This window comes from Tachysurus fulvidraco, chromosome 23, assembly GCF_022655615.1.
Source record: "Tachysurus fulvidraco isolate hzauxx_2018 chromosome 23, HZAU_PFXX_2.0, whole genome shotgun sequence".
Taxonomy (NCBI): Eukaryota; Metazoa; Chordata; class Actinopteri; order Siluriformes; family Bagridae; genus Tachysurus; species Tachysurus fulvidraco.
Window position 1 is genome coordinate 16,476,558 of NC_062540.1, and position 18,123 is coordinate 16,494,680.

General features: G+C 37.6%; 1 protein-coding gene across 3 annotated transcripts; it reads left to right on the plus strand.

Annotated features, from left to right (window-relative positions):
- Positions 1 to 1,260: 1,260 nt before the first annotated feature.
- On the plus strand, positions 1,261 to 16,782 carry lmbr1l (limb development membrane protein 1-like). 3 transcript variants are annotated; one of them, XM_047807313.1, is made up of 18 exons: positions 1,261 to 1,338; positions 1,544 to 1,618; positions 7,052 to 7,136; positions 8,425 to 8,458; positions 8,657 to 8,796; positions 9,226 to 9,329; positions 9,485 to 9,608; positions 10,283 to 10,351; positions 10,588 to 10,652; positions 11,539 to 11,611; positions 11,708 to 11,794; positions 11,968 to 12,044; positions 12,146 to 12,223; positions 12,402 to 12,475; positions 13,074 to 13,164; positions 13,270 to 13,336; positions 13,537 to 13,698; positions 15,185 to 16,782. In XM_047807313.1, the coding sequence occupies exons 2-18, from the start codon at positions 1,553 to 1,555 to the stop codon at positions 15,268 to 15,270; spliced, it is 1,482 nt and encodes a 493-aa protein (XP_047663269.1). In that variant the 5' UTR covers positions 1,261 to 1,338; positions 1,544 to 1,552; the 3' UTR covers positions 15,271 to 16,782. The 3 variants fall into 3 exon arrangements, with proteins under 3 accessions (XP_047663269.1, XP_027026523.2, XP_047663268.1); XM_047807312.1 differs by having other exon boundaries at positions 1,279 to 1,316; XM_027170722.2 differs by having other exon boundaries at positions 1,275 to 1,618.
- Positions 16,783 to 18,123: the final 1,341 nt, after the last annotated feature.

Below are 18,123 nucleotides of genomic sequence, written 5' to 3' on the forward strand. Positions count from 1 at the left end.
TGTTTATAGCTATTTATTGTTTAACCATTCATTCTAACAGAACACATGTGGGTTAGAAGAAACACCTGTCAGTTACATGTTTCAATATCCTTGCTTGAGTTAAATGGTGGGTGGTCTCCTATATAATGTGTTAGGTTCTATGTTGTTTAACATATGTATATATAATTACCGGATATATAAAATTAAAAGGGGGGGCACGGTGGCTTAGTGGTTAGCACGTTCGCGTCACACCTCCAGGGTCGGGGTTTGACACACCTCCGCCTTGTGTGTGTGTAGTTTGCATGTTCTCCCCGTGCCTCGGGGGTTTCCTCCGGGTACTCCGGTTTCCTCCCCCGGTCCAAAGACATGCATGGTAGGTTGATTGGCATCTCTGGGAAATTGTCCGTAGTGTGTGGGTTATTGAGTGTGTGTGCCCTGTGATGGGTTGGCACTCCGTCCAGGGTGTATCCTGCCTCGATGCCCGATGACGCCTGAGATAGGCACAGGCTCCCCGTGACCCGAGAAGTTCGGATAAAGCGGTAGAAAATGAGTGAGTGAGTGAGAGTAAAATTAAAAGTTAAATTGATTATAAATCATCTTCTAATTATCTTTTGAGAAAAAATGAACTGGCTTTGCCATTCCAATCATTTCAGATGGGACTGTATGTATAATTCCATGGCCTAGACAAGGTTTTAGAGGACCCCAGGTGCTTGTGTTCTTCCAGGAGGAAGATTCTTAGCATACCATAGACTCACTGAGGCAGGTGTTCAGTAGTGTTGCCTCTATAGAGAGGTTGGGGTGGGCAAAGGATTAACAGTTACACACATGGCTTCAATTAACATACCAGACTGATCACTTCATTAAATCTTTAGTTTAGATTAGATTCAACTTTATTGTCATTGTGCAAGGTACATGTACAGAGCCAATGAAATGCAGTAACAAAACCTATATACCAATAACAATAGGTATATGTAATATGTAACAATACCGATTAATATATATATATATATATATATATATATATATATATATATATATATATATATATATATATATATGAAGAAATCTCTTTATAGAAAAAAACAAAAACAAATACTATATATATATATATATATTTCTGCTGTTATAATTTACACATTTCTCCTCAGAATAAATATAGAAATAAATGAAATAAAATCTAGCAGAACTGGTTGAAAATTTTATTTACAGTACAGAGAAGCAGAAACCTTTGTCTCCGATATAAGCCACGCCCATTTTATTTTAAACACAATAGCCCCGCCCCCTTCTAACGCAACCCCCACAGAAGGCGTAAGAGAGCGTGGATCAAAATGTTTGCAGTGTGTTGGTGTTTTCTTACGAGTAATGAATACACTCGTGTGTTTTTTAAAATAGCTTTTCGTACACAACAGTGTCTTTAAAGCTGTAGAAATGTAGTTTAGGATCACCTTCGCTTGTAACTTCTCCGGTTTAATGAGACGTTAACGCTCGGATTACAGAGAGTCTGCATTAAAACAAACACAACTTCTTTCTAGTTGAAGCTTAAATGCATTTATGTTCATTTCAGCTCCTCGGGATGGAAACAAACGACGACGTGTCGCTTAGAGAGCAGCTTTTCCATGACCGGGTCCGAGAGATCATAGTAAGTTTTACTGCACAAACAACTTTAACATAATCATAGCTCATGGATCATATGAGCCATGTTGCATATTGACTTATTTGAGCCTAATGATTGTGAAATGCATGATAAAAAAATAATAATAAATAAATAAATGAAAAAGGGGAGGGAGTCGATTCAGGTACTACATTTTGGGACGTTATGTGCTTAAGGATTTTTTTCCTAGTCTTGATATGAAACCCTAAACATTAAACGTTTACCTGTGTCTAATGTTAACATGAGTTCACGTGATAAACATTTTTGGGTTGTTTTGTTAATATCCACTGTGATCATATTGTATTAGCTATTTATGGGATGTGGTAGCATATGGACTACTGATCAGAAGGTCATGGGTTCGAATCCCATATTCACCAAACTGTCACTGCTGGGCCCCTGAGAAAGGCCTTTAATAACCTTCAATTTCTCAGTTGTAGAAACTGGAAAAAAAAATGTAAGTCACTCTGAATAATGGTGTCTGTTAAATGCCATAAATGTAAATGTAGTTAAACTCTTTGTTTATTTAAGCGTAAGGGAGCTGATGCATTTATTCAAGCACCAGGATTTGCACATGACATATTTTTGCTAGAAATCGAAATGGAATTTCAAAAAATGAATTTGAGGCTTGCAAATTTGTGAGATAATCAGCCACCTGCAGTGATGTCTTTTATTGGACTTGTCCTTGTGTAACGCAAAGTGAACTTCAGTCCTGAAGAATCTTACGACGAGGCAACGATGCTGACCTTTATACTCGGACCGCACAAATCTCACACTCATCAACTTTCTGATGCCTGCAGTGAATAATTCTAGACATGCATAATGTCAGACACAAATCAGGTTAAAATAGCATCAGTGTTCTTGGTTAGATCGAAGTCTGTTGAGAAATTCAACCTGTAGCTTGACTCAGCTCTTGCAGAAGCAGATCAGTGTCTGATGATCTACACAGATGATAGTCTGCTGTCGGTGTTATAATCTTGACCTGGCCTATGTAAAACGTGTGATCATGGGGTTATGTAAAACTGGATTTGTTTTTTCTAGTCATGTGAACATGCAGGTTCCCCGTGTCTCATTTGTGCTGGATGTGGAATATATGTTCCCATAATCATAACATTTGCAAAGTCTGCACTAAAATTGTTCTTTGTTTGAACAGGGTTTCTCAAATTGTTTGTTGTCAAGTATGCATTTTATTGTGAAATCAATTACATAGACATCAAATTGTACCTTTATGTACAGGAATGTGTTCTAATAACTATAATAAATGTAGGTTTCTGCCACCGTAAATAGAATTAAAAATAATAAAACCCATATTGGAAACACTGTTCTATAACTTTAAATAATGTGCAAATTTGACCATTCTTTGAGTCTATTTGAGAAACAGTGGGGAAGTAAACTTAACTAGATGATATTAAGGACCACTTACAAGTTTAAGCTGTAGTTATTGAAATCAGCAAATCTTTGTATATACGTGTGTTGATGCAAGTCAGAAATTCTGTGCATTAATAATGGTTACAAATGTTGGAAATGTCTGTACTATAGCATCCTGCTTATACACAGTGTGATGAAAACAGAGTTGTGCCTATTTGTAGAATTTGTTTTTGGGAATTGCACACATGAGATAGGATGGAGTAAAAGAGTGGGGGGAATCGTGACCCCATGATCGTGTCAACTACATGTTGTACTCTGTAGTGCTTCATAGGAGCATGTGGCTCTCCTCTATTCTCTCTGCATAACATGCTGTTGTATGATCCAGCCTGAACAACCATGTTTTGCCAGGTAGTTTGGTGAGCGGCGATTCTCTTCATGAATGGGGTCTGTTGTTTGTATATTTAGCAAGAAGCCTCAATAAAAAGAGACTATACATACTTGTGGTTGGAGTTGGTTGGAAACATAATTAGGGTTAGGAGTGAGCAACATCTTAAACTTTTCTGTTTAGCCTAGTTATAAGGTATTGAAAGAAAAATATGACGTGCTCTTCTTTGCAATTTAATAAACAAGTGAACCTATTCTTTATTATACTAGAAATCATAGTAGTTATTTATCTATTAAGTGGCTGCTTTATCTTGGTCAGAGTCATGGTGGATCTGAAAGCCATTACAGGAAGACTTGATATTATGTAGAAAGTCAAGGGGGTATTACAAATAGCCAATCCACCCACCACCTTTTTTAGTGAGTCCAGATACAACATCCAAAAGCACAAACAAACAAACAGTAACCTGAGCTCAGCATTGAGCTGGTGGGCCCTGGAGCTTTAAAGAGTTGACTACCTGCTACACCACCATATTGCAACGTAGTGACCTTCACTAATGCTAGCTTTCAGAATCAGAATGATCTTTATTGCCAGGTATGTTTTCACATACGAGGAATTTGTCTTGGTACAGAAGCTCCACAGTGTAAGAGAATGGCACGTTTGTATATGTGCCAATTGAAATATAAATAAGTATGTGTTTTAAGTAAATAATGTAAGAATAGTGTTGTGTGTTCCGTGTATAGCCTGAGGGAAGAAACTGTTCCTATGTCTGGTCGTTTCTAGCAGTGGCTATTATACTTTTAATAATGATAAAAGTTAATAATAAAAAAATGTTAGTTCAAAAGGTAGCTCATGTCAGGTTAATTATTGTACTGGGTTAAGTAAGCCAAGCATGTGCATTGAGCACTAAGTATTGTCATTTTAACTAATTCTGTTTAACAATAAGCAAATGACCCAAAATCATTGACAGTGATTGTGCTCAGGGTTGATTTGACATTTTCTTTTCCTTTTTTAGAACGAAGTAAAGCCATAATTTATCAAAATGCTCACAGATATATAGAACCACTGAAATCTGTATTACCAAGGCAAATATTACAACATTTATAGTTGCTTTTTAGCTTAATGTTTAATTTAATTGAATTCACTGAGTATCAGAAAAAACATTTTCAAACCTATTTTTTTGTCTAGTTCACTGTTAACCTCAGCTATTTAACCTGCTGTTCCAGTGCTGTTGTGTCAAGTCCTGAATTAGGAGAAAAAACTTTGTTTGGTTTCTAAGCTACTTCTCCTCCAATGTAAATACTGTAGTTAGTAGAAAACGTAAGCTGCTGCTCCTCCTTGTAGGCTTTAGGCTTTGTCATAGTGCCAATGAGACTGGGTGGATGGGTGACGTTAGTTATGGTGTATTGTGTCTTCTAAAGCCATCTGTCATGTTAGGGTGGAAGTATAAGGTTTTTTTTTTGTTTTTTTTGTACAGCCCTGATTCAGGTAGAGAGATTTTACTCTAGTTATACAGTAAAGCCTCTGAACACATGCTTTACCAGTCACGGTCACAGTTATCTGGCTTTTTTTTGCCGATGATTGCATTTTGGAGTTGAAATTTCTGTTTCCTGCTTTACTTCCTTTCTCAGAGTTCTCAATCCAGTGTCACCCTGGAGTGGCAGGATGTGATTTTGCTGTGCATTGAGTGTCTCTTTGTGTTGTTGCCCCAAAAACAGGCAAAACAGCCCCCAGATTTTGTATTCATACATGTAATCAATTATTTGAAGTGTACAAAGCAATTCAATCTGAAACAGGTTTAATGTTACTGTCATGGCCTCTTGCCACTGTATAGTCAATGGGCTAAAGAACTGCAAAAGGATGTACAAGTAGTTCCTTTTTTCTTGCCAAACTTTCTGGATGAATGTGTTGAAACATGTATCGCTGGCTAGAGAACAATGACAAAATACCAGAAATACAGTAGTGATGAAAACTATCCCATTACATCTGATTCTCTTGCAGTATATAAACATTTATATTGTATTGAAACTGTAACGTGTTGGTCAACATCAGACTACATGTTACAGGTCATCAGACAAATAGACATTTGCCCAGACTGATTTAATGCCATTGTGATCGTTATTTTAATCCTGGTCAGCCACTTTCATCTGGTTTTACTAGCCACTGGGATTTGAGCCACAATCCTTTTCCTCCATCTGTTGCTGCTCTTTCATTTCCTCTTTCTCATTCATGAAGTTTTAGCACAGATTCCAGACAATTCCAGTTTTGCCTTTTAAAAAATAAAGAGGACCTTTTATTGTTACATGAAATTAATTACATAATGTTTTCCTAATAAACAAAAAGTTCTTGGTTGGCTGTAGGGCATTTTGACCCATGTCAGTTTGTTTCATGTCAGAACATTGATAAGTACAGGCAGTTATTCAGGTTTTCCCTTGGAAAGAAAAACAGTTCATCCTGTGATTCAGGATTATTTTTGCTGTATGTGGTAGTGGAATAATCAGTCATTCAGCTCTTAATTAGTCAACCGTGCATGTAAATATTGACTGTTACTTATTCATATTCTTTTTTTTTTATCAATTACTTTTCAATTACATTTGTAGTTAAACACGGGAAAATAGTATTAGCCACATGGCAACACTTTTTGCACGATTAAACAAAAAAAGGGAGGATGTGTATCAAAACTGTCACACCCTGATAAGGCTAGAGATCAGAACGATCTTTATTGCCAGGTATGTTTTCACATAAAAGGGAATTCGTTTTAGTACAGAAGCTCCACAGTGTAACAGAATGACATTGACAAGACACAAACACGTTTTAAGTAAATAATGTAAGAATAGTGTTGTGTGTTCTGTGTGTGTGTGTCAAGTGTTTATCAGATGGATTGCCTGAGGGAAGATTGTACCAAAACGGCACTGTCAAAACCTAGCAAGCTAACTAGTTCTCTAGCAGTATTTTTTATTCTTCTTTTAATAGCTGAGTCAGCTAATTATTGAAAACATTTCATATTGTTAGGCAGGTCTGTGAAAAAGCTAATAATAGGCTAAGTATCACCCTAAGAAAGTATAGGCTTGTAAGCGATCAGTTACACTACTACTGCTGTCTCTCTTCCATTTTGTCCTGTGTTATAACCCCTTGCCCTGGGTATGCCATGTATTCCTCTCGGACATTGTATTTTCATGGCTGTATTGTGTTCTTAACACTCCGTTACAGCCAGATGCCTGGCCTGCTCAGTCCTTTATTATCTTCACATTTACGCACGTTCTCTATTGATAAGCTGTCCGAGTATGGCCAGCTGTGAATGAACACGGCATGGTGCAGGAGTGATAAGCTTGCGATTGCATGGGTGTGGGTAGGGGATGATGGGAGATTTTCCAAGAGCTGCTTTGTACTCTGGATATTAATGGAGCTTATTTCCAACACTGATAATGTACTAAAGGCAACTCTACTCAGTTCCATGAAATGTAAATTCTGTTCATATTGAGAACCTGTTAGAGTAATAACACGTTTCTTTTCCTTCACACTTTCCTTCACACTTCAAATATATTTAACTGTGATCCTTTTTTTTGTGAGCTTCAAATTTAGTTCAGATTTTGTTTATAATCACTGCATTTAGTAGTCATTGTTCAGGCATTTTCCAAACCTGGTAATTATTCTTCATTAATTTTTTTTTATAGATTTGCGTGCAGCTATTTGTCTGCCTATACATCTTGTCCTACCTCATTCTGACACACTTCAAGAAGAATGCCGAGTTTGTTACGGGTAAGTATTGTCGCCCTGGGCACTTTCTCATCATAAATGCTGTTTTCTGTATCGCACATGCATTATGTTAAGATGCAGAGTAAGTTATGTGTAGTGCCAAAGCATTAAAGAAACACTAGAAACCTTTTGCTTATGCTTTGGATCATTTATACCCTATTTTCGCCTTGTATTGCAGACATGTTAGCCTTGCATATAGTCGGAGGTTGTCTGCATGTGAGCGTTTCTGTCACAGGGATGTTAAGATGATATGCTAGGATCAGTGTTGCAGATGCCAGTGGAAGGGCTTTACGCAATGTTCCTGTCAACATGAAGAGGTTGGGGGTTGTGAAGAATGTTTCCGTGAGAAAATAAACGCACGGCTTCTTACCTCCAACTTCAAGCCTGACGTGTGTCCACTTATTCTGTTTTATGGAGACACAAAGCACCACTTGTTTGCACCTTTAATAACAGTAGGTTAATACAACAGAGTTGTTAGATTGCTTGGAGATTTTCCAAATTGTTCACAGATTGATTGTCATTTTGGCACGAAGTCATCCAGAAATCTGCAGAAGTTTGTTTTGCTGTTTCAAAGTTCTCATATGTTTTGCCTCGTGGCAGAATTGAATTGCGCAAGCTTTGTTAATCTCAATTCTTAGGAGCAGATATTTCAGATTTCCTCTCTTTGAGATGGAAAATGTGATTTTGTATTTATTATTTACGTTTATTAATTACGTTTTTAACATACAACTTTTTGTTACATCTTCTCTAAAAAAAAAAACAGCAAGTTATTACTTTGTTCTATTATTTTGTCAGGGTTAACTGCTATTTCATAAGTGTTGTTTTTCTTCCTTCAATAATTGTGTCTCCATTATTATATGTGATTCATAGTATGTTTTGCTGCCTGTTCTTTTGAATTTGCTTTCTTTCATTCTTGCACTGTTTTGTCTTATTTGTGTTTCTCCTTCCTTTTCTGTCCTTTACTGTCCCTGTCAGACTGTCTTGTTATTTGTGTCGTGCTGTCTGTCTTTTTTGGTTTTTTATGTCTTTGTGTCTCATTTCCTGCTGTTTTTCAGGTCTTTCTGCTGTTCTGTCTCTCTCTGTCTGGTTCTATTCATCTGCCTGTCTGTTGCTATCTGTCTACAGTTCTGTAACAAATTTGGTCATACTCCTTGAATAAAATTGAGTAAAGGAAGGAAGCTTGCAGATCAGAACAATCTGACTTCAACATACAAAATTTCGTAAGACTTACTAATGCACGCTGACCACGTCATTGTGATTTTTGTTCTCTCTCTCTGCTTTATCTCTCCAGATGACGTTGAGGATGCCACTGTGAATAAAATTGCGTAAGTAATAAACTGCTTCAGATGAACTATTGGAACTAGTGTGTTGAAGTAATAAGACTCGCGCACGTGTGTGTGATTTTCTCTGATAATCTCTGTGTTCTGATTGTTAATATCTGCACTGGTTTGCACTTTGTCCCTCCATCATCGTGTCACTAACACGCACTGTTCTTCTTTTCTTTGGATTTGTGCCCTCTCTAGGCTGTGGTTGTGTACGTTCACTCTCTCTGTAGCCATGGGTGCAGTTCTCCTCCTGCCCATCTCCATCCTGTCCAATGAGATCCTGCTCTCTTTTCCACACAACTACTACATGCAGTGGCTCAATGGGTCGCTTATCCACGGTACACAGAAACACAAACACTCTCATAAACACGCACACACACTAGCACACGAAAGCATCTAGAACATCAGTTAATGACCGTGTTCAGATTTGATTGATGTAAAAGCTGAAAGCACAATCATAAAAAGCGTTGATTGACATTAGGGCTGTTTTCTTGGTATCAGGCCAGGTGTTTGCTCATACAAATCATGATTGACATTCACTTGTGAGCACTGGCACTCACCACCAGAGCCAAGGCGCTAGTAATAACAATAGTACTTAAATGGTATGTGCTAAATTCAGTCAGCATGTGCAAAGTAATTTTCTGTTACTTCACCGTGGCTCAAAAGATGTCTAGTAATCTTACCGAAGACACCGTATTCCTATAATACAGTCAGTTGATGTACTTACAGATCCAATATGAGAGTTTTATCCTTCTTTTGTTGTGCAGGTCTCTGGAACCTAGTCTTTCTCTTTTCCAACCTCTCCTTGGTCTTCCTCATGCCCTTCGCTTACTTCTTTACAGAGTCAGAAGGCTTTGTTGGCTCCAGAAAGGTAATCAGCATTTTTAAATTTTGTAACTCCTCAGTCATATATCTTGAATGCATTGATTTGATTTGCTCATTGGTTTCTGAATCTTGTTAAAAAAATCAACACATTAAGTCAACAACCAGTGTGATTGAGTGAGTGAGTGATTGATTGTGTTACAGGGTGTGATGGCCCGGGTGTACGAGACCACTGTGATGTTGCTTCTGCTCAGTCTGCTGGTGCTCGGCATTGTGTGGGTGGCATCAGCACTACTTCATGATAACATTGCCAGGGAAAGTCTCTATGGTGAGTGTGTTAGAGAATTTCTTTTTGATGCACTTTACTAAATATAGTTTGTTGTGTAATTAAGAAATAAGACATTTACAAGAAATGGTTCAGAACAAAGCAAGGCTCCGTTACCGCCACGAAAGCCGACTACCGTCCGACACGTTCTATTCTTTTACCACAACAATTTGCCAACATTTGCATTTTTATTAATGATAAACGATCAACACATATGTTGTTGTGTAGAACGTTTGTAAAACACTTATTATAGCAGCTACACATGGTCATCTTCTCGTCAGTCTCTTTCCCCACTTCATAAGGCAAAAATTAGATATAGAAAATATATACAGCTTGTCATGTTATTTTACCATGTCAGAAGTTCATATTACAGTTTTATCTTAGATTTATTTATAAAGCAGGGTTTGAAAGACATGATACTCTTTTCCAATATGCTAAATAAATGTCTCCTCAGACACAACTCACTATACACATTCTTTTTAAAAATCTGTTCACGTCTTTTGTACGTTGCTACAGTTGAAATAATGTATTAGAATTGATAAATGAAACTTGCGGACTTGAAAACTTTGAAAACGAATAAATGATTGAATCTGAGCATTTATTTCCTACTGAAATGAAGTAAACATTGCAGTAAACAGATTTTTTTTTAAATCTCAGTCCCTTGTATGTTATTTCAGACCTGTGGGAGTACTACCTGCCCTACCTCTATTCTTGTATATCACTGTTTGGAGTTCTGCTGCTATTATGTAAGTGTATTTTCGGTAGAGTGAATAGATGGTTAGAATACATGTATAATGTCCTTTAATATGTTAATTTCATTTCGTCATTCTTTTTTATTTTTCTTTAAAATTGTTTGGAAATTCATTTTCAATTCAAGTGTTAATGCATTTGTTTATGGTCCAGCCACTGTGTGTGTGTTTGTGTGTGTGTGTGTGTGTGTGTGTGTCTGTTGTGCTGACTCTTCTGCATTTCTCTTCAACAGTATGCACTCCCTTTGGAATGTCACGGATGTTTAGCGTCACTGGAAGTTTATTGGTTAAACCACGGGTAAGCATTCAAGATATTGGTTTTTCAATATCCCACATTCCCACATAACTGAAACAATTGAACATTTTATTATAACAGTAACGTATGTAGAATGTAAGTCAGTATAAAGCTAATATAAAGGCTTATTTCTTTCACTGATTTACCAGTCTAGTGAAAAGAGAGTTTACGCTCGCTTGACATAGCTTCTCAAAACATCAGCGTCAACAGGCGTGTTTGATAAGGTGCAGCTCTTTCTGACGTCACTGCTCGGTTCAAACAATTCATAAGGAATAAAACACTGCATGGTTTGAAGGGTTGATGCAGACTAAGGTGGAACAAAGAGGACTGGTTTATATTTGATGCATGACACAAGTGGTAGCAGCATTATTCACATACTGGCCTATATACTTTTACATCTGGAGGATTAAACGCAACATTCCACAGTATGACGCATCAGAGCCAAAACATTTCTAAGTTAAAAAAAACTAAGTAAAAAAAAAACAAAACTTGAGAAGCGTGGTAGTCAGAACAAACCTTCCTATAGGTATCACGGCGATATGTGAGTTTTTAACATTTAAACACCAACCAATAGGAAAGCAGGTTTTTGGCACAATGGCATGTTCTCTTTATTTAAATATGGTTCATCTGAATGCCAGTAGCATTTCAAAATAGTAGCATGAAAATCTGTTTTTATACATTTATATTTCTAATATCAATTTGTAAACTAAATAAAAGAAGAAAATGTTTTGAACTACAAAGTTCTTGATCTCATGTGGAGCTGTGTAATTATTCAAGCCTTTCTAGACATTTATATGTGAATAAACAAGCCTTTCATAAAAAAGCAAAAATAAAATAAATCAATAGATCAAAGTTGAAGTGATGCTAATGATTGCTTCTCGTTGGACAGCTGCTGGAGGACGTGGAAGAGACGATGAACTGTGCTGTGTTTGAAGAGGCTTCTCTCTCGCGGAAACTTAAAAGTGAGTCGGGGATTATGGGAGACATGAGGCTCTATAACTGCTGTATTTATTGCTAACATTCACTCAGTAACTAATTACTCTCTCTCTTTCTCTCAGGAAGCAGCACCTCCTGCTGGCTGAGCCTGAATTTGGAGACAATGAAGAAGCAGATTGTGAGCATAAAGGCCAAGCGCATGGCTCTAGGTGAGAGCCCTTATCTCACATGTAGGACTGTAAATTCACATGAATCCTAAGTGGATTTCACTTAGTATTCAGCACTTTTTCTACTTTATCTATCTATCTATCTATCTATCTATCTATCTATCTATCTATCTATCTATCTATCTATCTATCTATCTATATATTTATTTTTACAGAGACACGAAGAAAGGCATCAGCATGGCAGCGTAATCTGGGCTACCCACTGGTCATGCTGCTACTCTTAGCATTAACAGTAAGTATTAGCATTATAATATAGATTCTGTTTGTTTGAATTATTAAATAATATTAATTTGTGCTGTAATAATGCAATGGCTTGTTGATATTGCTTTTCAGGTGGTGTGTGTGTTGATGGTGTGTTTCCATGTGTTGGAACTGCTTTTTGATGAGTCTGCCTTGCCCAGGGGGGTAGGGGTAAGATTTATTTCATTGGTACACACATTTTATGTATATATATATATATATATATATATATATATATATATATATATATATATATATATATATATATATGTTTGTATGCACATACATACATACATACATACATACATACATGCATGCATAATGTATTCCACTGTGTTTTTTATTGCAGGACCCGCATTTGGGCTTAGCTTCCTTCTCTATGTTTGGCTCTTTGGGGGCCACAGTACAAGTTGTTCTTTTCCTGTATCCTTTCTTCATAGTTTTGATGTATTTTTTTAATCATGATTTGTTTGAGTCACTGGTGAACATTTATCGATGTTTTATTCCAAATGTGCTTCTCAGAAACCTCAATAATCTATTCTCACATGGAGTGCAAATGCTGTGAAAAATAAAATTTTAATCGAGTCCATCAACTCTTTTGTGAGATGAGACCCTGTCAGACCTTAAGCCTTGCCCCCCCCTTTACTCAGCAGGCTAAAGATTGTCCACAAGGGGGCGCTGTGTTACAGTGGTGTTTAGTTTCAATGACACTTAGATATCATGCATCAGAAGATAAGAGCAGTTTCCACTAGAGATACCAGTTACAGGGACCTTTTTTGACTCCTGTTGTAAAGGTGGTACAGGAAATCTGTAAAAATCTCATAACTGTAAAAGACAGAGGAAATCCATGCAGACATGTATAGAAAATTCAAAACTCCACATTGTAACAGCGATTAGTTCAGTATTGAACCAGGCCAATGCTATCCACAGCCAAACTGTGCAATGAATCTTCTTGTCTTATATATTATTAGATCATATACTTTTGTCTGTGATGTGTTTTGGCCCTTAACTTTAACTCTAGCTATCTGATGGTGTCCTCAGTGGTTGGTTTCTACAGCTCTCCTCTTTTCAGCAGCCTTCGGCCTCAAGCTCAAGACACCAACCTTACACAGGTACAGATGCTACACACACACACACATATAGTCCCATCAGTGCAGAAATGCTCACATGGTCATTTTTAAATACATTCTCACAGTTTGAGCTTTGTGTCTTTACAGATTATAGTGAACTGTGTGTGTCTCATGGTTCTCAGTTCAGCTCTGCCTGTATTCTCTCGTACTCTGGGTGAGCAATGCTATGGAAAACTAATCTGATTTATGTTTGTTAGATGAAAACAAAAGACTTTTTCAAAACTCTTTTGCCAAGAAATGTTGATTGTAATGTGCTGTTCTCAAGAGTATGTTTTATCAAACATTATCAGTTCACTTCCTTTTTTTTATTTGCTGTCTTGTGAAATTCATATTGTTCTCCCTGATTGTATTTAGGAATCACAAGGTTTGATCTGTTTGGGGACTTTGGAAGGTACAACTGGCTGGGAAACTTCCACATAGTCTTCCTGTATAACGTGCTCTTTGCTGGTCTCACCTCTGCCTGTTTAATCAACACAGTCACATGGGCCGTGCAGAGGGAACTCATTCGTGCCTTTGGTTAGTTTTAGGACTTTTTTTTTAGGACATTACTTGTTAGCTCAAGTATGCAAAGTTGATTTAGATGGCTTTGTTTGTGGCCTTCTTGTCACATGGGAAATGTATGGGGGGGTTTTAATAAGCTGTCCAGACAAAAAAATGAATCATATGACATTTCTTTTCCTTATACTTGTTTACACATTCCCTTGGCTTATTAATCCTGTCTGCATGTCACTACCATCTTGATCAGCTGTCAGTTATAACCCACTTTTTAACCACTAACTTGTCAGATAAAAATAATTCTGGAAATTTTATATAGGAGTGCGTTCTAATATTTTCCAAGCAAATCAGAATGTACCGGTGTCTGACTAACAAATGACGATCTGAAAAAACGATTTCAGTTGATATTTGTCCAGTGTGCAATGTACTGACGACGTACAATAGGGCTGGCGGTTCTGTTAACTAGGACTGCTGTGTCTGTGTGTATGTGTATGTGCGTGTTTTCATTTGGTCTTTGGCTTAGGTGTTTCTAGAGCAGGACGTGTTTCCCTAAGGGTTGGTCTCTTTTCCTCAGATAGAAAGAGGACAATTCTCTCAGGAAAGTAAAAGGGGACAGCAGGGCAGTAGGGTTCCCTGCGGGCCAAAGACTAAATGTCAACCACCTCAGCACCAAATACAGATAAAACAAATGAACACACCCTAAAATCAGTCATGAGACAGATGGCATTTCTTACTGGGATTGCATTTAAGTTTACCTCATCTAGCATACAATCTTATCCATAGTGCTATACAGATTTGCTTCCCTTGCTAGTACAAATAGGTCAGAGTCTAATAATACTACCAAGCTATAACTGTGTTAGAAAAACACTTTTGGTTTAATTGATTTGATCAGAGTTATTATACACTCATTAGAAAGACCTAAAATAAGGTCTACCTGAAATCAGTCGAGAGTGTCTTTCTTCTCCATATATATGATACACACTCACCGTCCACTTTATAAGGAACATTATGTATGTATGCCTGAACATTTATGCAGTTATCTAATACCCTCAGACAATGCTTTTGGCATCAGCAAAATATCAGGAAAATACAGGTCAAAGCGTCAGGTAATGTTTACAACAGAATGGCGAGCACCTTTGACTCTGACCAGATCGTACAGTTTGAGTATTTCATAACTTGCTGATTTTTTTTATTTTTTTATCTTTTTTTGAAGAAATAGGTTAGTAGACAATGGCCAGATTGGTTCAAGCTGATATAGTAACCCAAAATAATAACTATTTCCAATTGTGCTGAGCATAAAAGCATCCCAGCATGCTCAAAACATTGAACCTTAAAGTGGAAGTGGTACAACAGCAGAAGCCCATTAGCAGGTTTCACTCCTGTCGGTCAGTAACAAGAATCTGAGGATACCAAGGGCACAGATCCACCCAGACTGTACAGTTTAGAAAATAAATCACTGAAAATAATTCAAGTTAATTAACATTTCTTCTATTCTTTCCATAAACAGGTCTCCATCGCCTGCCTTTCACTGTCTCCCGATCGGCAGTCCATTTCAGGCTCCTGTTGGCAAGCGGACTCTCAAAAATCCAGTGATTTTTTTTTTTTCCAGGCAGTTTTCCTGGTAGATCAGCTCAGGAAGCATTTTTATACCCTGTGGAAAATTTCAGACCTGACTTGTTCAGTCGCAGCCTATGGGTGAACGGATCACCTGAAGGCTGGTGGAGGATTGAGGTTTCTTGCTGTCTGAAGCAGGTTAAAGCAGCGACGTTCTCATCACAGCTTTAAACTATAGGGCTTTGAGCATTTAAACTTTTATTGCAGGTATTGTTTGTGGTTTTACAAACCATGCAACGTTCTTAAAGTGCTCCCTTTAAGGCTGACTTCATGTTCTCTAAAGGTCCTGTGTTTACATTTTTTGATTCAAACACCTTAATGTGTGCTGGCTGTCAGAGGTGCGACTGTGATTGATGCATCGTTGTCCACTGAAGCTATTTCAGAGAACGACCTCTTAAACTCGACTGTCCCTTTCCTGTTGAGCTCGTGCTCAGCCAAGACCCCTTCCTCCCATCCACCACTATTTTTAGAGTGCATCCATCCCATTGCTGTTCCTCATGGGTCTTAAAGACACTTTTGGAGGAAGGCTGTCGCAGGAAGCCCAGTCTGCCGAGAGAGGGAGGATACAGGATGCTCCTTACATTTAGATGAAACAATCTTGTTGAGTGAATAGAGAGTAAGCTTCTCTTTGTAAAGTTTTTTTTTCCCTCAGTGTTGAAAAACCTCAGAGTTCTGCACAAGAGCCATGTTTATCTTTTATAGTTGAGTTTTACAAGCACCTTATTTCAAACTTGCCTTCTTTGTTAAATCCAGGTTTTAAAATCTGACTTGGACCATTGTAACTGTGAATATTTTTTTATTATGTGTTAATTAACCATGTGCAATAATATACTGGAAGTGTGTGTTGGATATAGGATTATGTTCCATCTATGTGGAAGATTACGGTCCAGTCCTAAATCCATGACATGCAGTATCTAGTCAGTGAAATGCAAACCGATTTTAATCACAGTTATACAGGGAAATTAGCTTGCCTAGCTAACAGCAATACTGCTTTTCTTCTCTGGAACTATTGTATCATTTTTATTGTTATTTTTATATAAAAAAACATTTTTTACAAGCTATTTATACCATCACTCTTACTTCATTTGCTGTATCAGCATGTTTTAAACAAATGTTTTACAAGAGATGGCCAGAAGGGGACAGTATATTCCGGTCACACTGCAAGGTTGTGATTTGATATGGTATGCCTTTTTTTGCTCTCATACACTATCAATAAGGAGCTCACTTTTTTCCACAATATGCGTTTGTATTGCTTGTGGTTGATTTTTCTGGTAGAAAAATTGAAAGACTTTTTGAGCTGTCTTAATTAGTAATTATAAGGAATAGAAATCCAATCCAAATGTGTGTAAAAAAAATGGAAGAAGGGTACACTGACAAGGGTAGGAAAATAGTAATGAATTTGAACACAACTACACATTGTTTACATTGTCTGTAAATTGATTTTGAATCACACAAAAGAACAATAAATGTATTTTCATCTGTTTTTCTAAACATCGTCTCTTTGTTCTTTGTGAAGTTTTTAGTTACTGTAAAGGGCAGCAGTACAATAAGTACATATTTCAAGAAGTGTTGTATAAACTAGAGTTTGTGTAATGCTTTGCACTATTCCACCGCAGTGATTGCGTTTTTGCTTTGTTGGGCCTGTGTGTCTCTTTATGCGCCTACACCCAATGCTGAGATGTCCAGCTTTAATCAGCAGCGTCTTTGTGTCCAGGATCTGTCAGCACGCCTGTAGCAAGCGACGCCACTGCTTGTCCAGCCTCTGCCTTCCTCCATGCAGATGCCCTGGCACATCAACTTCTGTATCATCATCAGCAGCAGCAGCACCCTGGCCACGTGCACTCTCTCCTTTGCCTCATCACTTGCGTCCATTTTCTGTGCCTAATGTTCATTTCCTTTTCCTTTTTGTCCATCATTCCGAACGGAAAAAGACGCCCCCCGGTCTTCTGATTGCTGTTTCTTGTTGGATGTCTTGATTGAGGATAGTTTTGATTTTTGCAGATGTTTTCTATCAGAGTTTCCCCTGTGCGGTTGATGATAAGAGCCTCAGCTACAACAGACACTATATACATGTGCTGTTTTCATTTATAAATAATTTAAAAAAAAAACATTTATAAAAATACACCTAGTTCATTTTGCTCTTGGTTCCCATTATGTAGGAAGGTATGGAAACTCTTGTTCTTTGTGTTTATGTTCTATCCTTATCAGCTTATCCTGGAGAGGGGGGGGGGATTATGACAGAAGTCCTTGTCACAAATTCATTGTATTTCTCTTCCTGAATGTGGTGTAAAGGGTGGACACACATCACAGCTTTTGAGTAACTGAGACCATTTGACTGGTCAGAATTACTTCGGCATATCAGACACAAAGTGGGAGACGGACGGCTTTTCATGGCATGTGATAGGCTATCTTTATTGTCAAAACACAAGAATGAAGAGGGGAAAGTCTTAGATTAACTTTCCTGACAGTTAGCTTTTTGAAGTGTGAGCCAAAGTGCACTAGGAGTTATTATTCCTACAGCCAAATCGAAAACTGGTGGCAGGAAAAGGCGAGACTTCTTGCTAATCATCTGATAATGGGCCATACAGCCCGACTGCCGGTGTGTCCCCACACCCTCACTGCACACTCTCAGCACACTTACTTCACACACTTCAAAAGAGACTAATACTCCCACTGTGTGAGCAATGAAGTTTTGGGAACAAGTTTGATGATTCTAACTTTTGTGTTAGAATTAATGTAAATATTTTAGACATGGCATTCACAGGAAAAGTGTCATTCCCAACAAACCATGTGTATATTTCCGATCAATAAAGCATTAATAAAATCTCTACA